Source organism: Emydura macquarii, unplaced genomic scaffold (assembly GCF_026122565.2).
Source record: "Emydura macquarii macquarii isolate MOO-44397 ecotype Brisbane River unplaced genomic scaffold, CSIRO-AGI_Emac_v2 contig_968, whole genome shotgun sequence".
Taxonomy (NCBI): Eukaryota; Metazoa; Chordata; order Testudines; family Chelidae; genus Emydura; species Emydura macquarii.
In genome coordinates, this window is record NW_027131105.1 from 172398 (window position 1) to 196227 (window position 23830).

The window sequence follows — 23830 nt, forward strand, 5'->3', positions numbered from 1 at the left end:
CAAAAAATTAAATAATATAATTTAAAAAACTAAAAAATGGAATTAACTCAGTTTCCTATTATGTGATTCCTTGACACAGCTCTTATAGCCCCCTGGTTTGCAAACTACTTATACACATTCTTAACTTTACTCACATGGGACTGTTCACATGAGCAAAGTTAAACACCTGCATAAGTGTTTGCAGGGTCATGGGCATAGCTGTAATTGGGAGTGCTATAATCACTCAGTTTTTAAGTAGCTAGTTGGGATAGTGATTACTTGTCTTCTAACATGTGCGTATATATTTTTTTCCCCTAGGATTTAAAAAAGTATCGCTTCTATTACTGGTTTTGCTACCCTGCTCTCTGCTTCCCCAATGGCATAACTATTGTTCAGCAGGCAGTCTGCCTAGGTGAAAGGTTCTCTGCAAGTCAGGTACACTAATACTAACTGTCAAATCTTCAGTTTGGATCATTCTTTCTTGTTGCCTTTAAAACTATATATTCAATATTCAATTTTGTCCTTGAATTTGCTGAGTTTTAACTAGCTGGTAGCTGGTTTATTCCTAAGTTATTACTTTTATGCTTTTATTTCTTTACTTTATACAATTCTCTTTTTCATATTTTATTGCCTCTTGGAACAATCCAGTTAGCTGAAGAGGTGGAGTATAAATCTTGAAGGAGGTGACTGGATTCATGCTAGTATCTTTGGACAGAATATTGAATATATAAAAGCTTTGTTAAGCATTTCAGAGGCAGTGTGGTTTGGGAGTGGGGTTGTTAGTAGAGCTGATCGGGGAATAGTTTTTCCATCCTTTGAGAATTTTTGAGATTCTGAAAAAGCTTCCCGCCCCCTATCAGGGGAAAAAAAGTCAAAATTTTCACAAAGTAAAACCTTTGAAAAAAATTCAGATCAGGTCAGTTAAAACAGGTTGATTTTGAAATACTTAATTTCAATTTTGACCATTTTTAATTTTTTGCGCCCTTTTTTTTTTTTTTTTTTTTAAACTATAAATTAACATAAAATTGTAAACAAGAAGCTGTTCAGAACCAAAAAGCGGTTCTGAAAATTTCAACAGGACAATTTAAAAACTTTTCAATTTTTTTTTTAAAAAATAGCAAGTTCATTTAAACTAACATTTTCCCACAATGGTTTGGGTTTCTGCAGATGGGCATTTTCCAATGAAAAAATGTTTCATCAAAAAATTCCCAACTAGCTCTAGTCATTAGCCTGATAGGAATGGTGAGCCTGGGGAGGGCTTGATCAGTCTTGAGAGAAATCTATTCTGATCTGCCACCCTTGGTATGTCTTATTTATTGAAAATATTAACTCTTCAGGGCAGAGAATGTTTATTCTGTTTGTGCAGTACCTAGCACAATGGGGCACCAATCTTGGCTGGCATCTCTGTGTACTCCTGCAGTACAAATAATAATATATATTAATAACTTTTGGATCTAGAGAACAGCATGGCTGGCCTGGAAAAAGACAGAGGTTGAGGGCATGGTGGATGATGATTTTTCTGACAGAAAATGAGACTGATATGTGAAAGCAAGGTTCTGTCATAAAAAGAAACATTTGACTGATGAACTAGGGTCAGACTTGAGAAAAGAAGGAAGTAACATAGAAAAAGCTGTTGGTCTGGATCAGAAAGTGTAAACCTGCCGAAGAATGTTCTCAGAAAAACAGTTTAGAAAATAGGGTGATTGTTTGGCAATAGCTTCAGGCTTCTCCTTGGAGAGAAACTGAAAGTTCACATCTATCAAATTATTTAATAACATTATTTTATTATACTCACTGAAATTACTGTAGTTGAAGTATCTTATAGTGAGAGATGTGAGTCACTAATGAAGATTGACATTATACAAACATATTGAGGATACCATAAACCCTTCATACTAAGAAGGGTCTTACCTGAATTTGCTAAATTGAATATGTATTTTTAAATGGTACTGTTTCATCTCAGTGTGTAGACTATTGTGGAGCCTTTTTCATTGATGGCTCAAGGTGAGATTGCACCTTTTAACTTTTTCTTTTGACTGAAAATACGGTGATGGATGGTATAAAGCATTCTCAGTGAAAATAAATCAAGATTTATCCATTATCATTCTTCTATTTTAGGAAAATGTTAGCTTAAAAGATATGTTTGGATTATTTGTAGAAATACTCTAAAAATATTAATGCACCTGACTGGGAACTAGGTTGTGAGATGGAAGAGAAGTAGGAATTCCTAAGGGGAGAATATGAGTCTGTTTGTGACTGTGCTGCAAACTTAAAAAGAAATTGTAGAGTTATTCCAGTTGTGCCCTTTAACTAGAGTAAACTAGTGTTGAACTCGGAAGTGCTTTTAATGCCACAAGAGATCACTGAGAAGCAGAGCCCCATGGCGAGGGATGTGGGAGAGCCATTAGGTAGAACAGTGCAAACAGTACTGCACAGTGTAGTTTATCATCTAACAGTGGAATACGATTAAAACATACCCCTAGAAATTATTCAGATGTATTCTTATAGGAATGTTCTAGGTGGTTACTAAAGAGTATTAGAAGAATCTATTACCTTTTCTGCAGCAATTTGGATAATAATAAAAATTGTTGTATGCAGTGTTGTAGTCGTGTTGGTCGCAGGTTAGTAGAGAGACAAGGTGGGCAAGGTAGTATCTTTTATTGGACCAGCTGCTATTGGTGAGAGAGACAAGTTTCTGAGCTATAGCTTATCTCTCATCAACAGCAGTTGGTCCAATAAAGGATATTACCTCCCTTACCTCGTCTTTCTAATTAATAACAATTGAGTATTTTGAAAGTAGAAAAGAAAGAGAGTTTTTGTGGTTATTCATACTTTCTTTTTAAACAGAATGGAGGACTAATGACTGTTTCTCTGAAAAATCATAGTTATATGTTGGATGGTATTTAATGGTAAAGTTAAACTGTAGATGTCAGGATCCAAAGAAGCAATTGCAGCTGATCACTGAAAACAGATGTACCAAAGTAGATAGAATGAATGATACTGATCATTATGCAGCTTCATGATCAGTGTTTATGAGCATCTAATCCTGTGTTAAATATTTTTGTACCTTAACAGCAGATCAGAGCTCTCAGCAGTGGAGTGAGTTTATTTAAGGGACTTTCATATTTGCACGCTGTTTTGGCCCTAAGAATGCTTTCATTTTGTTTTCTCTTTTTTCCATAAATCAGTTTTCAGCAGTGGCAGCAGTGCTTCTTCTCTGCCCGTTGTGCATTGAGGATTATATGGTTTTAACTTTAGCATTTTAGCTCACATGCTTGGTTATAAAGATTTTTTAAAACTACTGAATACGTGGTTAAATTTATTAGAGTAGATACACTTGTATTCAGCAAGTTAAAAGAAAAAAGTATTAAATATTCAATTAGGAAAATATTTTTAGAATCACAAGCTTTGTTGAATTAGGATAGTTCCAACCATCAGTTATGATATCTTTTTGTTTTCAGATTCAAATGCTCCAGAAAGCGTATGATGAACTTTGCCAGATGGAAGGAGTTACAGCCTTGCCTTATTTTTTAATCAAGTATAATGACCATTCTGTTTTGGTGTCACTGCTTAAAAACTGGAATGATTTTTTCCAAGATCAAGAAAAGGTATGGAGAATGCTGCATGTATGCCAGAAATATTTGTGCTGAATTTACAAACTGAGCTCTGGGAAGAATACTATACTGAGACAAAATGGTTGGCTGTTGTGTAGAGTAGGTCAAGTTTCTGAACACCAGCAGCTCCTGTTGATTACACCTGGACTTCTGGATGCCTACTTTTAGTTTCAACCTGGGTATCCAAAAAGTCCAGGCATCCCAAATTAGTAGAGGGTTTGAAAATTTGGTCAGTGAGCTCTCTATACTTGTTACCCCATCTATAAAAGAGAGAGAATAAAATTTACCTACTTTACAGGGCTGTTATGAGGATTAATTAATACAGCTTTATGTAAGAGCAAAGCTCACCTATATTATTATTTATTATTTGCTTGTATGCTGCATGTAGGGGAGCCTGTATCTTCACAGGAGTATGCAACAATTTATTTCTATAGTTGCTGCACTATCATTACGTACACGTGGAAATGTTATGCCAGAGTGATCGTCTATCTACAAAAGAAAAAATATAGTCTCCCATATAAATTCATAAAGAAATGTTGATATGAATATATTCAGCCTGTATCTTCCAAAGTACCAGCAATAACACCAGAAAAACAGGCTCCTTTTTTAACTCTGCTGAAAAAAAAAATCTATATTTGAACAGTGTAAAGTTAAGTCCTTCATGGTTCTGTACATGTGGTGCAGGCTGAATGTGGGCTAAATGAGGTTGGAATGATTTTTTTATGTTATGGGGAAATCATTGTCTGCATGTATCCTTTTGAATGTGAAGAAAGCATGTTCTTTGGAGCCGCAAGAGACTTTCCATCCTAGTAACTCATAAAGCAGATTACATCAAGGGTTGACCAAGCTAGTTTTACATTACATTGTACTTATCTATTCCATTTACCATCATGTTGTTCAGATGCTTAGCTTTGTTATATCCTTCTGAAATTTTTCAGAGCCGTCTTTATTTTGACTAACCTTAACTCAGAGCCTTGAATAGTTTTTTGCTTTATAGCACTAAAAATTTACTGAGAAGCAAAGCTTCCATAACAGAGGCTGAGGTAGAGCTAATTGTGCAGAACAGAAGTCTGTAAAGCAATTCATATCACAGAAATGAGAGAAATTAAAATAGTCATTGAAATAGTTCAACTTTGTTTTATAACATTTGAGCTATGATTTCCTCTGCTTTTTCCATTCTTTTTCTGAAATAAGAAAATATTGTATTGTGGTTATGTAGAGATTATTTTGAAGTAAGGAAACTTTAACTAAAGACTAAATTTAAAAAGTGGTACTGTAAGTGTGATTTGATAGAATATTAGATCATAGATAACATACCTTATCAGATGGGATCTTTCTCTATATATGAGAAGCCTGTATCATCCAGAATAAAGTCCTTCCTTAGTGTTCAGGTTGGAGGACAATACCTTAGTTCTGTGCTTAAATCCTTTTATAAAGGATTGCCCTTGCCAGTTACTTTATCTTTACATTGGCTGACCCAGCATTTATTGCCCTTTCTCCTTTTATACCATGATCATCCACCATCCATCAATGGGAAGGTTTGCTTAAGAATCAAGACAATAATCTGACCACTTGTTTGGCATCTCTGGGTTTTGTAAAACTGCTTTTTGGGTTTAAGTAATTGAGGAAATGCATATGGTGCAGTGAAGTAAAAGTGAATGTTAGGTGGCCAAAATGAACAAAACTGGGAGCTGTGGGAAACATTAAACTGTGTGATATGGCATACAATGTGTCATGGTTTAGTAGTTAATTATTTTTTAAATGCAATATGTGATTTCTTACTGTTATAAAAAGATGTACTGACAGCTTTTACTGTGAATCTCATGCTGTTATGCATAGAGCTTTCAATGGGGCTATTTTGTTTGCAGGTGACAGTTGGAGTTTATGATCCCTGCAATTTTACCCATTATCCAGGATGGCCGCTGAGGAATTTACTGGTCCTGGCAGCACACAGATGGTATTGATTTTTCTCTCTTTTTGCTGGGATGACTTGTTAGATAAGCCCCCCCCTCCCCCCCCCCTTTTTTTTTGGCCCATCTGGTTTATACAATATACCCTGAACTCTAACTTTAATTTAAAACTTTTTGCCCCAGAAATATGCAAAAAATATTCAAAGGTGAAAATGACAAATTAATAGGAGTTTATTGGAAATGGTTCCATTGAATAGAAAATGGGATTACATAATACCTTAGCAATTTGTTGTTTTTGATTTTTCTGGATATTTTTGCAATTTTTAATGGGCAAAGGCAAAGGGACCCAGCCTGTTGCTACTGCCATATAATTCTTCACTCTTTGACTCCTCCCCCAACATTCTTAATTGTTAGTTTCCAAACTTTGAGCCCTATTTTTAAATTCTCTCCATCCCAAATTCCCCCTGAAATCTTTCTAAAATTTCACCTGCTGCATCATATTCCACAGCAGAGATTTATTTCTGAAAAGTTTGATAAAGGTCCAAGTGTTTTGGGGGGAATTTTGAGCAGAGAATGCTTAACAACTGGATTTATAAAGGGAACCTAGCTTTAACTTAAACTAAGGAGCAGCTATTGCTACTTCATCATATAGTAGACTTCTGCATGAGTAAATAGAAGCAAAACCTGAAAGCCAGCCTAGTCTCTGGATTTATTTGTTGTGTAGCACAGACTAATTGAGGATGCTAATATGTTCAAGTGCCACTGGAAAGCTCTCTTGCTCCAGAAATAAAACTGTCAACTGACCAGAGGTACTTGAGCTCAAGTCTGAAAAACACACATCGAACCAGGCAATGAAGAAGAATCTTAAACATTTGTTTTTGTTTAATTTTACACTGTTGTCTTTTGCATTATAAAATACCATCCATCTAACATGGGGTTGTTCAATTAATTAACTTAAGTTGCAGTTTTACATTTTTTACCTTCTAGTAATGTGTAATGAGAAAATAAACCTTCATTTAGCCATGCTAACAGTGGCATTTTCCAGACTGTTAGTTGAATGATAGCATAGGAAGGTATGTCCATATAACTTATTTGTGTGTCCTGGGGGGATATGAGAATTCCAAATTCCGTTATTTGCCAAACACCTAATTCTTTTACTTTTATGCTCAGCAGTGAGTGAATATTAATAATGGGTGAGAAGCTAAGTTGGTGAAGGGGGAGGAGATGAAAAAAATCGATCAAGAATCATGAGGAGCGTGCCAAACCATGGAGGAGGTAGAACGGCACCTCCTGCTGCTCTTCCATTGCAGCTTTATTAAATTGTGCTCTGGAGCTTCCCTGGTCATTATGCTTCAGAACATATGGTGCTTCTAATTCCTAGTAACACTGTGTAGATGGGTTGTTAACACTGGGGAAGTCCAGAGTGCAATTTCAGTGGCTCTGCACCACAATTTCCACATAGCTGTGGACTGCTTTAGGTGTTCATTACTCATGTAGGGTTTCTTCATATTTGTTCAGATAAAAATATAGGCACATTATCATATATGAATCCAAAACCAATGGAAGGTTTGTCATAGTCTGAGTCTTCAAAGGATTAAAGATTACTAAAGTGAAGTTCCTGCTTCAGCACCCTTTCTTTTCTGCTGGAGGAGTTCCAGATCTTTTATAACTATCTTGCTTGCTTTTTTATTAATGTCAGGGGTCACCATCTCCATTCAGTTGAAGTGCTCTGCTTCAGAGACAGGACCATGCAAGGGGTGAGAGATATAACACACAGCATCATCTTTGAAATAAAGCTTCCACAGATGGCACAGAGCCCAGGTAATCCATTCTCAAAGGATGGCTTTTGGAAAACAGCAACTAACGTTACTTGACTTTTCTTCTTTGTGATCAGTGTGAAGATGGAAGGAAGATTAATGCTGCTAACTTATGACTGATGATAATAGCTACCTTAAATATAGTTCATCTTAAATTATGCAAATGTCTTTGTAAAGAAAACAGTTTTGTCTTCTAGAAGGAAAGAGGATAATTTATTTTGAGAGGAAGGTTCTTTGGACTAATCACTGAGCCTTTATGCTCTCATTTTAATTACAAGCATAATGCAGCAACTGGTAATTTCTGTCACAGTGCATACATTATTAATGTATGTTGTCATTTCTTATTAAAAGTGTGTCTAATCACTAGACTATCAAAATACACACAATCCTATTAAGTGTGTGCCACAAGGTACTTATGAGAGTAGAGAATGGATTTATAAAACCATAAAAGTCACAATTTTGTTATATTTGAAGTCTGGGGTTTTTTGTTTTTTTTGCATCTATATCTCATTGTAGTAGTAAGACCTGAAGGAAAATAGAGCAATGCATTTTCAATTCAGGAAATCTCTGTAGCATAAAACCCAGGATTTGGTTGCTATTGGTAATATTTCATCAGAATAGAACAAAGCTTGTATATGTCCTTTCATGTGAGGGTCTCAGAGTATTTCATAAATAATAGTTAAATATAAGTCACCATCAATACAAGGTCAGCAGGTGGTGTTATACTCATTTGCAGATGGGGACACTGTGGCATAGGGAGAGAGAATGACTTGCCCAAGGTCATTTAGCCCCCAGTCCTGCAGACAGTCATGCATATGCACCACTTTAAACATGAGTGTAACTGTTTGCAGAACCAGGACCTTAGCTAGTCCATGTCAGAATTGGGAATAGAACACAGGTGTTCTGACTCATATGCCTCTCTTCTGGCTATGAGAATCACACTGTTCTTTATTGCTTATAATAAGCTTAAGAAATACCTGGGAAAGATCTGTGTAGATACTAAAATTTTATAAGTGAATATGTAAGCTTGTTAAGTCTCCATCTATAATATTAAATATTGCTAATCAAAGCAACCACAGACTCTTAGGCCATGTCTACACTTACAAGCTTACAGTGGCACAGATGTACTGATACAGCTGTGCTGCTGTAAGAGTGCTCATGTAGCCGCATTATGCCGACAGGAGAGAGCTCTTCCCTCGACATAATTAAACCAGATCAATGAGTGGTGGTAGCTATGTCAGCAGGAAAGCATATCCTGCTGACATAGCACTGTGCACACGAGCGCTTATACCAGCAAAACTTATGTCGCTCGGCTATGTTTTTTCACACCCCTGAGCAACAACAATTTTGCCAACGTAAGTGCTTGTGTAGACATGACCTTATTCTTGTAACTTTTCTCCTCCTTCTGTCACTCCTTCCCCTGTCTTTTCAGGCTATGTTTACACTGCAGCGCTAATTCTAATGAGTTTAATTTGACTTTCAGCAGCCGATTTATAGAAATCACAGCAGAGTGTACTCACTACGCTGTTCGTGCTGGTCTCTTGCGTTCACACTGGCCAGCCTTAATTCGAATTAGAAAGCAGTGTAATGTGGGTAGCTATCCCACAGTGCAACTAGCCACAGTGGCTGTTGGGACGAGTGTCATCGTCTCAGGATGCAGTGCTGCTTCCCCCCGTCCCCAAACAAACAGAAAAAGGATTTTTGCGCCGGTTTTTTTAAGCCCAGCGATCGCCATTGCAGCAGAGACATGGAGGCAGCTGAACTCTGCACTATAATTCTGATCGTGACAAATACATCGCGGCTTATCATGGAGTACTTTAGAAATAGATCAAGAAGGTGAAGCAGGTACTACACCTTTGCCACCGTGGCTGCCCTGCTATGGGCCATCGAGCAAAACAATTCCAGATTGCTGCAGGCTGTAATGTGTCATCTGCAGTCTGTGGAGCGCAGGTTCTGGTACAGGGAAACGAACAGACTGGTGGGACCGCATCATTATGCAGCTGCGGATGATCATCAGTGGCTGCAAAACTTTCGTATGTGAAAGAAAACTTTCCTCGAACTGTGCTTTGAGCTGTCACCGTCCCTGAAGCGCGTGAACACTCGCTTGAGACAAGCCATGACGGTGCAGAAGAGAGTCGCCATCGCTTTCTGGAAGCTGGCAACCCCTGACTGTTACTGCTTGGTTGGGAATCTATTTGGAGTCGGTAAATCTACAGTGGGCATAGCCGTGAATCAAGTGTGCAGTGCCATAAATAGACTTCTGCTAAGAAGGATAGTGACTGTGGGAAATGTGCAGGACATAGTGGACGGGTTTGCCACAATGGGCTTTCCAAACTGCGGGGAGGCCATTGATGGGACGCACATCCCCATCTTAGCGCCTGCACACCTGGCGACCAAGTACATAAACCGCAACGGGTACTTTTCCATGGTCCTGCAGTGGCTTGTGGATCACAAAGGTCATTTCACAGACATCAATGTGGGGTGGTCTGGGAAGATTCATGACGCTCGTATATTTCGTAACTTGGGGCTGTTCAATAAGATGCAGGCGGGCACTTTTTTCCATGACCAAAAATTGACATCGGGGGTGGAAATGCCCATAGTGATCCTGGGAGATCCCACCCCTTGCTCACTTGGCTAATTGACAGTCACCTTGACAGTGACAAGGAGTGTTTTAATAAGAGGTTTAAACAGTTGCAGAATGGTTGTAGAATGTGCCTTTGGGCGTTGAAAGGGTAGATGGAGGAGTCTCCTCACTAGGCTGGACATGAGTGAGAAGTACCTCCCTTCTGTGATATATGCTTGCTGTGTTCTTCATAATGTGTGTGAAGCAAAGGGGGAAAGATTCCCCCAGGATTGGGATGTGGAGGCAGAAAGACTGGCCGCCAATTGTGAGCAGCCAGCTGCCAGCACTACGCTCAGAGCTAACCGCGGACTGCTTTGCATTAGGGAAGCTTTGAAAACGAGGTTCTGCAGTGAAATGCAGGAGTGATTTCTGTTCATGTATGTTGTTGGCCTTTGATGACCCCCCTCCCACCTCCACAATCCCCCTTCGATATCTGTGCCCGACAAATCCCTCCTGAATAAGATATAATTTAATAAAGAAACGTTTTGGAATGATGCAAAACTTTATTTTTTAACATTCAAGTCATGGGGGGGAAAGGGGGCGGGTGAGGGTTCATTCACTGTCTCCAGGGGTAGGGTGGTAGCTTGTTGGGGTGGAGGAGAGCACTTTCTGCATCCTGGACAATCTCCTCCGAGACCTCGTGGGTGTGTGGGAAGTGGAGGGCGGCATAGCCCTCAGTTGAGGATCATTATGGAGGGGCTGCAGTGGGACTCTGTCCTGCCTCCGCTCCTCCTGAAGGTCCACAAGATGCCGAAGCATGTCTGACTGGTCCCGCAGGAGTCGCAGCATCTCCTGCGTGGTGCTGTGATCAATCTCCTGCATTTGTCTGTGAGTGTCCATGACCCTGTCCATGCTCTGGGACAAGGTCAGCCTCCACGCTCCTTGCTCTGTCTCTGCGGCTGATGAGGCGTTCATGAGCTCAGAAAACATGTCATCTCTGTTTTTTTTTTTTTCCTTTTTCGAATCTGAGTCTGTCCGCAGCATTTCTTAAGGATCGGTTCACTGCCGAGATGTCTACAGCAGTGGTTCTCAACCTTTTTTTTCCCAAGTACCACTCAGGTCAGGTAAAGTCAGGTCAAGTACCACTTGACCGGACTGTACCTGACCCGAGTACCACTTGGGGAAAAAAAAGGGGGGGACGACTTGCGGCGGCGGGGTTACATGGGGGGGAACAATGCCCTCCACCGAAACCCTGCCACCGTTTGCCCCTTTTCGGCGGCAGGGTTTCGCCAGGGGGGCGGGGTGTACATACGGCAGTGGGGGGGAACTTTCGGCGGCGCGGTACAGCTCGCGTACCACCTAGCCTTCTTCGAAGTACCACCAGTGGTACGGTTGAGAACCGCTGGTCTACAGATTGAAAGAAAAATAACAAGGGAGCCACAGTTAACATAGTGAAGAAAGTGATACAAATGTAACAATTTTGATAATAAGACCATGAAACAATGTAGCAAATGATTTCCTCTCTATGCTTGTAGTTAAAACCATTACAGAGAGGAACTGCGGATGGCGGGGTGGGGAAGGGTGAAATCTCTGCTTGTATTTCAAATCCTTACAGAGAGAAACTGTGCACGGCGTGAGGGGGGGAGACCATGCTTAAAACACAGGAAGCCATGATGCTGTCTACCTTGATTGCAGAGAAGAATCCTGCCATGGAGGGAGGAAAAAGGCAGCCCTCCCCTGAAAAGTTTTTCCAGGCGAGGGAGGGATAAAAGATTACACAAATTAAATTTTCCATGTGATATCAACTGATGATAAACATAGCGTTTCTCAACACAAAAAAACTGAGCCCTGGGTTACCACCCAGTACAGCCAACGAAACACCTGAGATCCCCCTCGTGCCCCCCACACCCAATGTACAAAGTCAGAAATGCTAACAAGAAAAAACCCTCACCAGATGTGCCTTCCGCGGGATCATTTGTGCTGTCCTGTGTTCTGGTGGACTGCTCAGGGGTCAGGAATAAGTCCTGAATTTGTGGGAGAACGGACATCCCGCTCTCCTGCACCCTGCTCTCCACAGTTTCCTCCTCCTCTTTGTCCACGGAGTCCTCATCATTGATCATGGACTGTGAACTAGCGGGGAGGTATCGATGCTGCGTGGAGGCACTGTGGTGAGATTGCCACCTAGAATTGCATGCACCTCATCATAGAACCTGCATGTTTTGGGAGAGGAGCCTGAGTGGCTGTTAGCTTCCCTGGCTTTCTGATACGACTGGTGCAGCTCCTTGATTTTCACTCAGCACTGCTGAGTGTCCCTCTGGTGTCCCTTCTCCAGTATGCCCTGTGATATCTTCCCATAAATGTCCAGATTCCTTTTGCTGGCTCTGAGCTGAGCCAGAATGGACTCCTCACCCCACAGCCCAATGAGGTCTAAGACCTCTGGCCAACTCCATGCTGGACCGCGTTTGGGCTTTACAGTAGCCATGCTGAGAACTGTGGCAAATCTCTCTCCACGCTAGCAGCAAGCACAGGAAATGAGAATTTGAATCTTCCCGGGGCTTGAGGGGAGGGGACTTTTCCTGCTAGTGTGACCACAGAGCAGCCTAGCGCGACTGTCCCAGAGCAGTCAAAATGGGGCATTATGGGATACATTCCCGAGGTCAATTAATTCGAATTAAGTCACATTGCGTCTACACTGACACTAATTCGATTTACCGAATTCGAATTAGGCACTACGCCACTTGCAGAGGTGGTCTTATTAAGTCGATTTTACAGGCACCTTAATTCGAATTAACAGTGGTGGCAATGTAGACGCGGGTGTAATTAATTCGAATTAAGGGACTTTAAATCGACCTAAGACATCAGTGTAGACCAGGCCTCTGTCTCTGAAGTGCCTAGCGCACTTTGGGTGTTATATGGTGAATGAATACTGAGTGTTGAATCTGTAGATGCCAAACTTAATGCTCAAATACAGGAAACTTAGTTTAAAATCTGATATAGGCATGTGTGTTTGGGTGAACAAGATTTTTGGTACTCCCTTGAGAGGATCTGAAGCTTTGCTGTACCCTACCCCAGTGGTGTCCTTAGGAGGAGACCCCTCTGTCTCGATAATGGCCTGGGATTTTGATGGTTAATTCCCAGTGAGACTTCAGATACAGCTCAGGGAGACACTCACAGCTGGGAACTAATTAGGTGCAGCTGAGTATTTAGGTTCAATACCTTAGACTTTAAGTCCAGACTAGGAAAACAAGTTATGTTTAAAAGCATGTTAGTTAAGACTTTTCAGCCAACATGCTTTAAAACACTAGAAGAAACTAAAAGCAGTGCATGGTGCACATAATATGAACAAAGGGAAACTTTCCACCAGTTTTTTGCCATATGATAGAATCTCTGTTGCAGTGAGGAGTTCCGTTAGTTAACATTCTTAATGAATTGACAGTTTTAGGAAAGTTTATTTTTTTTGGCAAGGTGAAATTCACATTTTTAATATCAAGACTTTTGGTTGATTTGTTTGCTTCTTGGTTTGTTTTTCTGGAAAGTAGATTGTCCAAAAGCTGTTGGATGGGAGAAAAACCAAAAAGGAGGCATGGGTCCAAGAATGGTGAATCTCAGTGAATGTATGGATCCTAAAAGGTATGTGGTGTTTAAAAATATTAAAATCTGATCAGGCTTGAAATATATAGGCTTTGAGGGTTTGGGGGAAGAGAGAATGTAAGGTTCAAGGACGACCTGGATCTCAAATGTGCTTTGTCAGGAAAGAAAATATAGTTGTGACAATGTTAGTGCCCAATCCTGTCATCCATTATTACCAGGTGCAATGCATATTCCTGTGAATGGTCCCATTGAAGATAATGGAACTTTTCACAGTAGAAAGCACCGTGCCTAGGAATAAGTGCTTCTAGGATAGGGCACTAACTTGGAAGTCCAGATTAGTTATTTTTTTTAAATTTAGTTGAATGCAAGCTTTGTTTCTATGCATCTGTGTTTCTGTGCAATAGACCTATGTTTGCATTATTGAATTCTGTGGTTTACTTATTGTCCTTCCTTTCTGGTAGAACCTTATCATTGGAGACTCATAATATGTCTTGTTAGCCATTAAAGTATAAGAACAAGTTAACTGCTGTAGAAAATATGTCTGTGGTAACTTCCATCACTGTGCAGTTAGGTTTTGATTGTGCAGAGTGCAGAGTATTCCTGTGGGAAACTGAGTGCCCTCAACTCCTGCTGAAGTCAGTGGAAATTGAAGGTGTTTAGCACCTTGCAGGATTGAACAGCTTTAATTTTATGGATCGTTCTCCACTCCCTCTAACTCTGAGGTGTTCAGCTGAATGGTGGAAGAGGTAGAAAAAATGCACACATTCCCTCCCTGAGGAGAAACTGGAAGAGGCAAAAAATGAGTATATGGTACATAGCTGTACACTATGACTGGATGTGATGCAGTGGAGCCCTCTGCAAAGAGAAGGTGATTAAAAACAATACCACGACTTGTGTGATACTGAAAGAGGGACCATGCTGAGGGTAAGGATGGCTGACACTGTCAGAAAGAAGACCCCTGTATATGTTCTGTGTCATTTATCTCCCTTATGGACAAGCTGCTGTGATCTGCTCTGATCAGAACTTTAAAAGCCTGGTGCATTGACCAGCCAGTAAATCCAGCATAGGCAGAAAATGAAACTGGTTTCCTGCTTCACAATCCTTTAAACTTTTTCTACAAAGCAACCAGTACTGCACTCGGAGGGAAGGCATGTGTAATAGTTCTTGTGCAGTGTGAGGGTTACTGGCTGAGAAGCAGCAGAGGAAGAATTTAACAAAGTTGAAGGGGAGGGAGTGGGATAATTTACTTGTGGCATTTGAATGGAATCTGAGGTGAAAGACCACTTCTCATTTTCAAACTTGGGTCAGTTGCTGTTCATCTTGGAATATAAAATGTGGATCAGCATCTTATCCAGCAAGCTTTAGGGGCCTGATCCAAACCCCACTGAAGTCAGTGAAGACTTCCATTAACTTCAATGGACTTTAGACTTAATCCAAAATAATTAAATCATTTACACACACACACACACACACACACACACACACACACACACACACACACACACACACACACACACACACACACACACACACACACACACACACACACACACACACACACACACACACACACACACACACACCCCTTTTCCTGCAACATGGGGCATGGATTTCTTGCTAGAATCATCTGAGCATATGTCACCTCATCAGTTCCCTGCCTTTGCAGAGGCCTTGAGATTGGTGGTATTGTGGTCTTTTCTGTTTTCTGCCTATGGCACACAGTAGTTTGATCTCCTGAGGACTGAAATGCTTCAGTCCAGCTAGCATCACTAGGCTCAATATAGGAATACTTGAGTGAAATGTAATTGTCTGTGCTATTCAGGAGGTCAGACTAGATGATCTAATGTCCCTTCTGGGCTTAAACTCTATGAACCTGAATGTCATTTTCATGGACTGCCTTCTTTTGGATTATTACTTATGGGCCTCTGTAGTATATGATTTTTCCTAGCATGAAGTATATGTTTTATGTCAATTTTTTCAAACGTCTACAGAATAAGTTTTTTTAAAAATAGGACAATTACTGATTGTCATCTTGTTCTTGTTTTAGGGTCTTTACTAATTTATTTGTAAGAACCACAGTACAAAATTTTATAGAAGTTTGTTAGGTTAGTATTTTTGGCCTATTGTTTTTTATATGAGATGGTAATAGGATAGAATGTTAGAATTTGCATAGGTAAATAATGCTGTGGTATAACACTTCATCTTTACCTTTTTATTTATTACTATATACATGATTAACAAAATGTTTAGTAGAATGTATGCAGAGTACCTTTAAAAATACTCTACAAGGGCCAAAGTTGCATGGACTGATTAATGGCAAATCTATTGACCATGGCAAATCTGTTGCCATGTTCATAGCAGGGAGTGTCATGCAGAGGTAGTCTGTGTGATTTTTACTTTTCTTTTTACGTATTCTTGGAGGTGCTCATACTGAACATGTGCTTAATTATTTTATTAGCTAGTGCAATGTTTCCTGACCTTGGACATGTACCTTTAGAGACCACTTAGTCAGAGATAGAGATATATATGCAGTACAGATTTTTTGCTCCGTTGTATATCTCGATTCAGCTCTGTAGTATCTAGGCACAGGTTGCTGTGGGAGGAAGAGCTCACATATAGCCTGCTAGCCTAAGCTTTTCCATTTTGCCTCCATGCTTCTGGTGTCAGCCCTGTGAGTACATGCATCCTGTACCAAAGAACCTTCTAAGGTGACCAGATCCTTTTTCCTGTGGAGAAGGGTGGTCCAGTGCCTGGGATACTAGCCTAGTGCCCAAGAGATCCAGGTTCAATTCCCTGCAGTAGCACAGATTTCTTTTGTGACTTATTCTCTGTGTGTCTCAGTTCCCCATCTGTAAAATGGGAATAATAATACTTCCCTACTTAAAGGATAAATACAATAAGGATTATGAATAAATGTAAGCTAAATACATTGAGGATTGTGATGCATTCAGATACTTCATTGATGGGAGCCATGAAAAAACCTCAGACAGACAGACATTGTAGCCTTCTGGTTTGCTGGGCTGGAGAGAAGGGAACTAAGAAACAACAACAACAACGAAGTTAGTAAAGAATAAATTAAAAATGGAGATAAAGAAAAGACAAGGTTTAAAAAGGGAAGAAAAGCTGAATGCAGGAGAGATCAAGTGGACAGAAAAAGAGAGAGGTGATAGCTGCTGCTGGGACATGTCATGAGGGCATATGGGGTAATGAATGGGAAGGCTCCAGCCCCTTCCTCTCCCCCCCAAAAAAAGAACTAGCGCTCTAATTGGAACAAACAGCCAATTCTGCATTACGGAGTATTCAGGAATGATGTCGTTTGTTTTATTTCACTATATAGGTTAGCTGAGTCATCTGTGGATCTTAATCTTAAATTGATGTGCTGGCGGTTGGTGCCTACTCTTGACCTGGAAAAGGTAGTGTCTGCTAAGTGTCTGCTGCTAGGAGCTGGTACACTGGGTTGTAATGTAGCCAGAACCTTAATGGTAAGTACTGGAGTTAGTCCTGAAGGTAACCTGTTGTGTCTCATAAAGGTTGCTTTTTTCATCCTTATGCTAAAGAATGGAAGAATACAATGAAATCAACATGTATATATATGTCTTATGTTTATCAGAGAAATATTGCAATTTTATGTGTGTGTTCTTTATTAAAAATTGCCCAGGTACAAAGTGAAAAGTTGTCCTGAATAAAATAAATGATTTTACAAAATCAAATTCATACTGAAATATCTGAAAATAAAGAAATTGTGCCAATGAGACACAGTTCAGTGTGATCAAAAGGAAAGTACTATAGTTATCTTCTAAAACTAATAAAAGTGAAAGATCTGGCTCTTTAGAAATGCTGAAAATCATTTTAAATTAAGATTTTCTTAGTCTGCAGTCAAACCTAGAATTTGGAATTGTGAACAAAAGTCCACTTATGTTTTTAACACTATAGACTAAAAAGGGTTTTTGTTACATCCTTTGAACGAAGTGCTTATACTGTTAAATTAGTCATTACCAATTACTTGCATTGTTTTTCTTTAGGGATGGGGAGTCAGGCAGATCACATTTGTGGACAATGCAAAAATCTCCTATTCCAACCCTGTACGACAGACTCTGTATGAGTTTGAAGACTGTCTCAGTGGTGGGACACCTAAGGCACTTGCAGCAGCAGACAGGATGCAAAAAATATTCCCAGGAGTGGTAAGTAAAATATTTTGGTGGTTAAATCTTAACATATTCAGAAGATTGCTGGATTTAAATAGCTTCATAGGGAGCAGGAAACTAAAATGCAAAGAAACCAACTTTGTACTGCAGTGACTGGCAAACTATAGGAGCTTTTTTCACATGCAGGGAGCAAGGGAATGAAAACTACTTATGGCAATGAAAATATGTAACGATATGAGTTGTTAGGGTTCATCTCAACCAGCCTTCCACAGTGTCACAGTAAACAAATGTTGTTCTCCATTTTCTCTTCTTTGGTGAGTTTTAATGTGCTTTCAGAAATGGCTGATTTTGGAACAATTGCATTGAATACATTTAAAGGCTCTGAATGTTCCACACAATCTTGAAGATCTATCCATGTTCTTTTTCTCAATCATATGTAAACAGTTTGGTATTTGATTGCTTATGCATATGAATTTTATTTCATTTTGAGACAATTAACACAAATCAAAGCCACTTTGGTTATCACCCAGATTTGCCTCCATTCACTGTCTGACATTTTCTTCTGCTAGACTTTCATGTAATCATTTTTCTGGCATTAACATCTGTTTGCAGTTTGCTATATAGAGAGGTCTGCATTATATTTTCACAAGTGCATCTAAGACCACTGCAGTTGTCCCTTAAATGCCTGTTAGTTTCCCATCTGTTAAAAAGCCAGAGAATTACCATTGGTAGTGTCTGTTCTGAAATTACAGATTGGAAATTACAGGATTGGAGGGTGGGGATTAAAAAGTTAGTGATATTGTATGTGTTCTGCTGTCAGAAATTTGGGAATACTAGATGAAATATCATTGAAAATATAGGCACCAGTCCTGAAATCAGATTCCGTTTGAGCAGACCCCTGTCATCAGTGGGGACTGTTATGGGGGCATGGATCCACTTGTGCATCCAATGGCAGGATTAGGGCACAGGTTAGTACCATGTTTTCCCACATTTTTTAGGCAGGGTTTGGGTAAACTGGTAAAAAGTTAAGGTTTCCAGTAAAGGGTTGGTAGGAACACTGGGATAACCTGATTCCTGGTCTAGAAAGGGACTCTCTTGCCTACACATCTTTAATAAGAAACTCTTAATTTAAGATGATTTTCAGCATTTATAAAGAGGCAGATCTTTCACTTTTATCAGATGCCATTGGACTGAAATGACCTAGTGGTCTAGAAATCACCACAAGGGAACATTATGCATTTGGAATGATCAGTGGTGTAGTTCCAGTTTTGGAAGTGTTTCCTTGTAAAATCTGAAAGTGTTTTCTTAACTAGCTTTCTCACTAACTTTTTTTAAAAAATAGCTAGTAGCCTAATTGTTTGTCATTGAGCATTGGTTATGAATCAAGTTTTTCAAAGAATATAATGTAAAATGTTTGGGGATATAGGAAGACTTTTTTCTGCACTCCAGGTCCTACCACAGGTCACTAGCTAGGAGCAGGACTCCAGGGACACTGGCCCGTATCAGGCTTGTAGTGTGAGTCTATCCCCACCCAAGGGAGGGGAAACAGGAAAGGCTAGCCACTGCCTCAGGCTGGGCTTCCCTTGCTACTGGAGCTCACTACTAGTCTCTAGCAGCCTTTGCTCTTGGGCAAACTTCTGTCTCTTTGTGGTGAGTTTCACCTTTTTAAGCTTCCCTTCTCCAGGTGGAGCATGTTCTGCAGGGTGCCTAATTGGTGCTGCCTGAGTGCAGGAATGCTCATTAGCTTTTGTACCAGTGGGATGGGGGCATGTCCTATTACACAAGGCAAGAACTGCCTCAGTGAATTGAAATCTCAGATGTTCCGGAGAGCTAAAGGCTACGTCACATGGGAGTGTTGAACATCTACAGTATCATGGCACTTGGAAGAGGCATTTGTGATAGTTTGTCATACTGTATACTTAATGATGTAGCTTTAAGATTCTTTAGTTCTCTAAAAAGGTGAAAAAAGACTTCCCATTTATGCATTAAAATTAAGTTTATTCAGTTTCTCACCCTAGTTACTTGACAATTTTTTTATACATATATATATATATATATGTAGTCACTGTCATTTAGACTACACATTCTGAACCTAATCTGATATATATATTCTCAATAAGAATTCTTAGGATAGGAGAATTCTAGTAGGTTATAACTCCTAAAGTTTACCATGAGTATTTGAACAATATCCTTCAGTGCTAGGAGTTCAGTTAGCAGGATGGCTACATGCAGTAAGCTTGATAAATTATTGCTGGAAGCTAGTTTGAGGAGTATGTTTGACTGTTGAGATCCTGGAATATTTGACCTTAGTGTAAGCAGGCACAAATTCAGGGAAACGGTCTGAAATGCATAGTTTTCTATTAGATCAGGTGGCGAGCTGCTGCTGTTTTTACATATTTGGGAAAGGTTCAGAAAGTGTTTTGATATAACAATGGAGGAATAGCATTATAAATATACAAAAGATGTTGATTTAAATTTTCTCCATCAGCTTTCCTGGAAATATATTCATAGTCTTCATCCATGCAAACACTTACGTTGGTATGTTTATACATCAGACTAGCTTTATTGAATTCAGTCGAGCAGTTCATATGTGTAGTTACTTATGTGCGTAAGTGTTAGCAGGATCAGTGTTTGCCCATATGAATAGATGAGCCTTGCGACATTGCAACAAATGCTGAATGTGTTGAAAAGAAATTAACCACTGTAGACATAGTTTCTAAAATACTAGAAATAATGTGATTTGCCAAAAATTTCACTAAAGCTTGGTTAACTTTTCAAAAAACATCATTTGGACTTAAATTTATCTAAGCTAGATGGAACACCATTAGACCAACTGATTTGAATCTTTTTGTTTGTTGATAGCAGAGTTATTATTAGACATTAGAATTACAGGGTTGTAGTTCACGATATACAGTAAAAACAGCTTTTCCTGAAAGAGTCCTCTTCAGAATGGAGGTTTGCATGATTTAGAATAAATATGTGCATCTTTTCTAACATTTGCAGAAGAATCATTACATTCAAACAGCAAGTGCTATTTAGAAAGGAGGCGTTGGGGGTTGCCAGAGTGCCCAGGGGGAAAAACATGAAATGTAAAGTAGTAACATAACACAGTTCTACTGGGTGAGGGGAGAGGTTGAGGCAGAAGGGGATCTTGTGTATTACAGTGCCTATGTATTTGTGTGCATGCTCCACAGAGGGGAAGAAGGCATAAAGACTGTTCACTGGATTTTTTTTTACCTATCTTATTAAAATGTTTATGTATATTTTTGTGGGTATTGTATCCTGTAAATAGTAACTTTTTAAAAAAAGTGTGAAATAGTATTATCCTGATTCCAAGTGATTAGTATTGAACTATTAGGATTAGAATTTGGCCCATTAATAGGGATTATTCATTTCATGTGGGTCATGTAATTTAAAACGTCGTTCTCAAATGTGACAGTTTCTTCTCTTCACAAAAGCAGTGTGGTGTCTTCTCTTCCCAACTCCTAAATAGTCTATAATCCTCCATTTATACTTCAAATGATTGTATTTTTTATTGGTTTAGCTGCTGCCAGTGTTGACTTTTTTCTAAATTCCATAATCATGTGGGCTTTCCAGATATTTTTCTCCTCTTAAACTATGTCCTTAATATCTTCAAATTATGTCAGTGCTCATTACTACTTCAGTGAATTCAGCTTCCTGTATGCTTGAAACCATTTCTGCACACTGTATCCATTGTGGCCTTATCTAGAGGCCTGTGCCCTGTTCGCTCTGATGTCCCACCTGACTTTCATTCTCTTGTTAACATGAGGTGAGAGAAGTTGGCCTTGTGCTAGAGATAATTAAGAATATCCTGTTTTTGTAAGCGATGTGGCAAGTTGAATTGTGCAAATATCTGTTAGACTTTGGCATTTTTTCCTCACTGTTCTTTTGTTTTAGGCCTGAGACTGAAAAGGGTGGTGGAAAAATGAGACCTGGCTCCTCTGGGATGTCCCCTGTTTTAGATATCCAGTTTCAAAATTCTAAACTAACACAGAACATAAATTAACATGTGGATGTAAATAGTGAGAGGACAGTTGGTGGAGGGGGGATATTTTTAATAAAATTATTCAAATGTCTCAAGACCTGTGGAGGAGTAGGGTAAGAGGCCTGTGAAATGCATACACACAGTGGCCATGCAGATTTCATAAGAGCTCAGCGCTTGTGTCTGGGTCCAGATTTTCAAAACAACTCACACATTGGATATCAAATTCTTCTGTAGAACTGGCCATGACTGCCACAATGGAAGCTGCTGAGCATATCTGAATATCTGGCCTAATGTGGGTGTACAAGCAATGTTGAGAGGGGAGTGGGCAGTTCTGACACATGACTGACACTAACTGTCTTGCCTCCTGTTTTCTACAGAGTCCTACTGAAAGGAATTAACTGGGGGAAAGTATTGCTCTAAATGTATATTTGAGATAATTAAACTTCACATTTGACCTTATATGATATCCAAACAATCGTGTAATGATTCTTTAATACATTAATATATTTAACTCGTTTTCTAATTATTATTAATTTCTCTTATCCACCTTCATTATTAATAAAAATAATCAAAGGTGTTTCAAAATTTATTGAGAAGCATACACTGTGTAACATCGATCTGTTACAGCTGTTCATACCCTACCCAGTTAAGTAGACATTATAAAGAAGTTTCTTTCCAAGTGTTTTGGAAATATGTTTTGCTATTCCAAGGGCTTACAGTACTCTGCATTTATACTTAGGATACTGCAAGCACAGAAATATTAAGTCTCTGATTAATTGGCATGATGTTAAATTTGGCAATAAGTTATTCGTGATGCGTTACCTAATTATGAGAAATGAAAGCTGTTTGTATTTTATTTTAACTCTTGGGTTGCCATAGATGTTTACATGAACCCTATTTTTATTATTATTTTGTTGTTCAGTAGAGACCTGTAGCCTCAAGCGTATGTGGTTGCATTGTGCTAGGCACTGCCCAGCCAAACAGGAAATGACAATCCCTGCCACAAAGACCTTATAATCTAAACCTTACCAGTAACCATTTTGTGTCTGGCAAAAGGGGGAAATATACAGATATTATACCACAGGAGTCTGTAATTCTGTAGCACTGATATGAGTACATTTTAAAATAAAATAAAACAAAAACACACTGCCAGTGAAAGAGAGCACAAAAGAAACTTTTTTTTTCCAGTGTCAATTTGCTACCTTTTAGATCTAACACTTGAGCAAAACTTGTCCCCTTATATGCACAAGGACTTTCCTGAGTAAACATTTCAGTTGTTTGATTTGTTTGTTTTGTTTGCTGCTTTGATATTCCCCCCCTCCTTTTTTTTTATTCCAGGCAAATGCAGTGTTTTTTAAATGCTGCCCAGTATTATACTGGTGCTGCAGCACCACTATAGTTAAGTTTGCATCATGACTTCTGTTTAAAGGTTGACCTTTCTAAGTCCTCTAAAAATGACACGCTCTAGTTGGATTCCTCTGAAATTTTGTGTGCTTCAGGAGAGCATGGGGTAGGGTTAGTGACCCAAATTTGGGAACATTTGAGCCTAGGGGTGTCGACTGGAATACTTGGACAGTGAAGCTGCTGTTAGCTGGAAGCAGAGCTGCTTTTGCTGAAATTTTCAGAATAGAGCTGCCTTTATTTGCTGCAAATTGTCCTGGTGCTTTGCTATCAAAATTTCTGTTCAGGAGCGTAAATACTTGTGAATGAATAGATTAGGTATTCAGGATTTTATATCGGTGAGGAAATAGCCAAAATTGTCTTTAAGTGTTCAGAAGCCTAGACAATAATTTTAGTGACTCTTGACCTGTCTCTCTCCCTCATTGTTTCATTTAGGGTACCCAGATAGCAAATGTGAAAATTCAGGACAGATGGGGGGCAGGTAATATACACCTATATAAGACAAAGCCCCAAATATAGGGATTGTCCCTATAAAATTGGGACATCTGGTCACCCTAGTTTCACTGCTACGGGGAAGCAGCATCTAGAGTGTACTTGCTGGTAGGGTTGAAAAGGGAAGTATTGCCAGAAATTCAAAAGTACTTGTAATTTACATAGTTTTTAGAGTGGCTTTTCTTCCTTCTGTTTTTGTGCAACATTTCTACAGTTTAAATTTACTGGTTGAGGTTTTCAAACCCAGCTAGAGAATTTAGATGGTGAAATCCTGGCGTCATGGAAGTCATGGAAAAACTCCCATTGATTTCA

The 23830-nt window shown here is 39.3% G+C and overlaps 1 protein-coding gene across 2 annotated transcripts in view; it reads left to right on the plus strand.

The window, feature by feature from the left end:
* The window catches only part of ATG7 (autophagy related 7), a 233792-nt gene that overhangs the window by 10367 nt on the left and 199595 nt on the right, over positions 1–23830 (plus strand). The window contains exons 6-12 of one of the 2 annotated variants that reach the window (XM_067543746.1): positions 298–414; positions 3441–3587; positions 5462–5550; positions 7203–7324; positions 13420–13513; positions 16812–16956; positions 17497–17655. In XM_067543746.1, the coding sequence (XP_067399847.1) occupies positions 298–414; positions 3441–3587; positions 5462–5550; positions 7203–7324; positions 13420–13513; positions 16812–16956; positions 17497–17655 (873 nt within the window). The remainder of the gene's footprint in view (positions 1–297; positions 415–3440; positions 3588–5461; positions 5551–7202; positions 7325–13419; positions 13514–16811; positions 16957–17496; positions 17656–23830) is intronic. The other variant, XM_067543747.1, reaches the window with a different exon arrangement.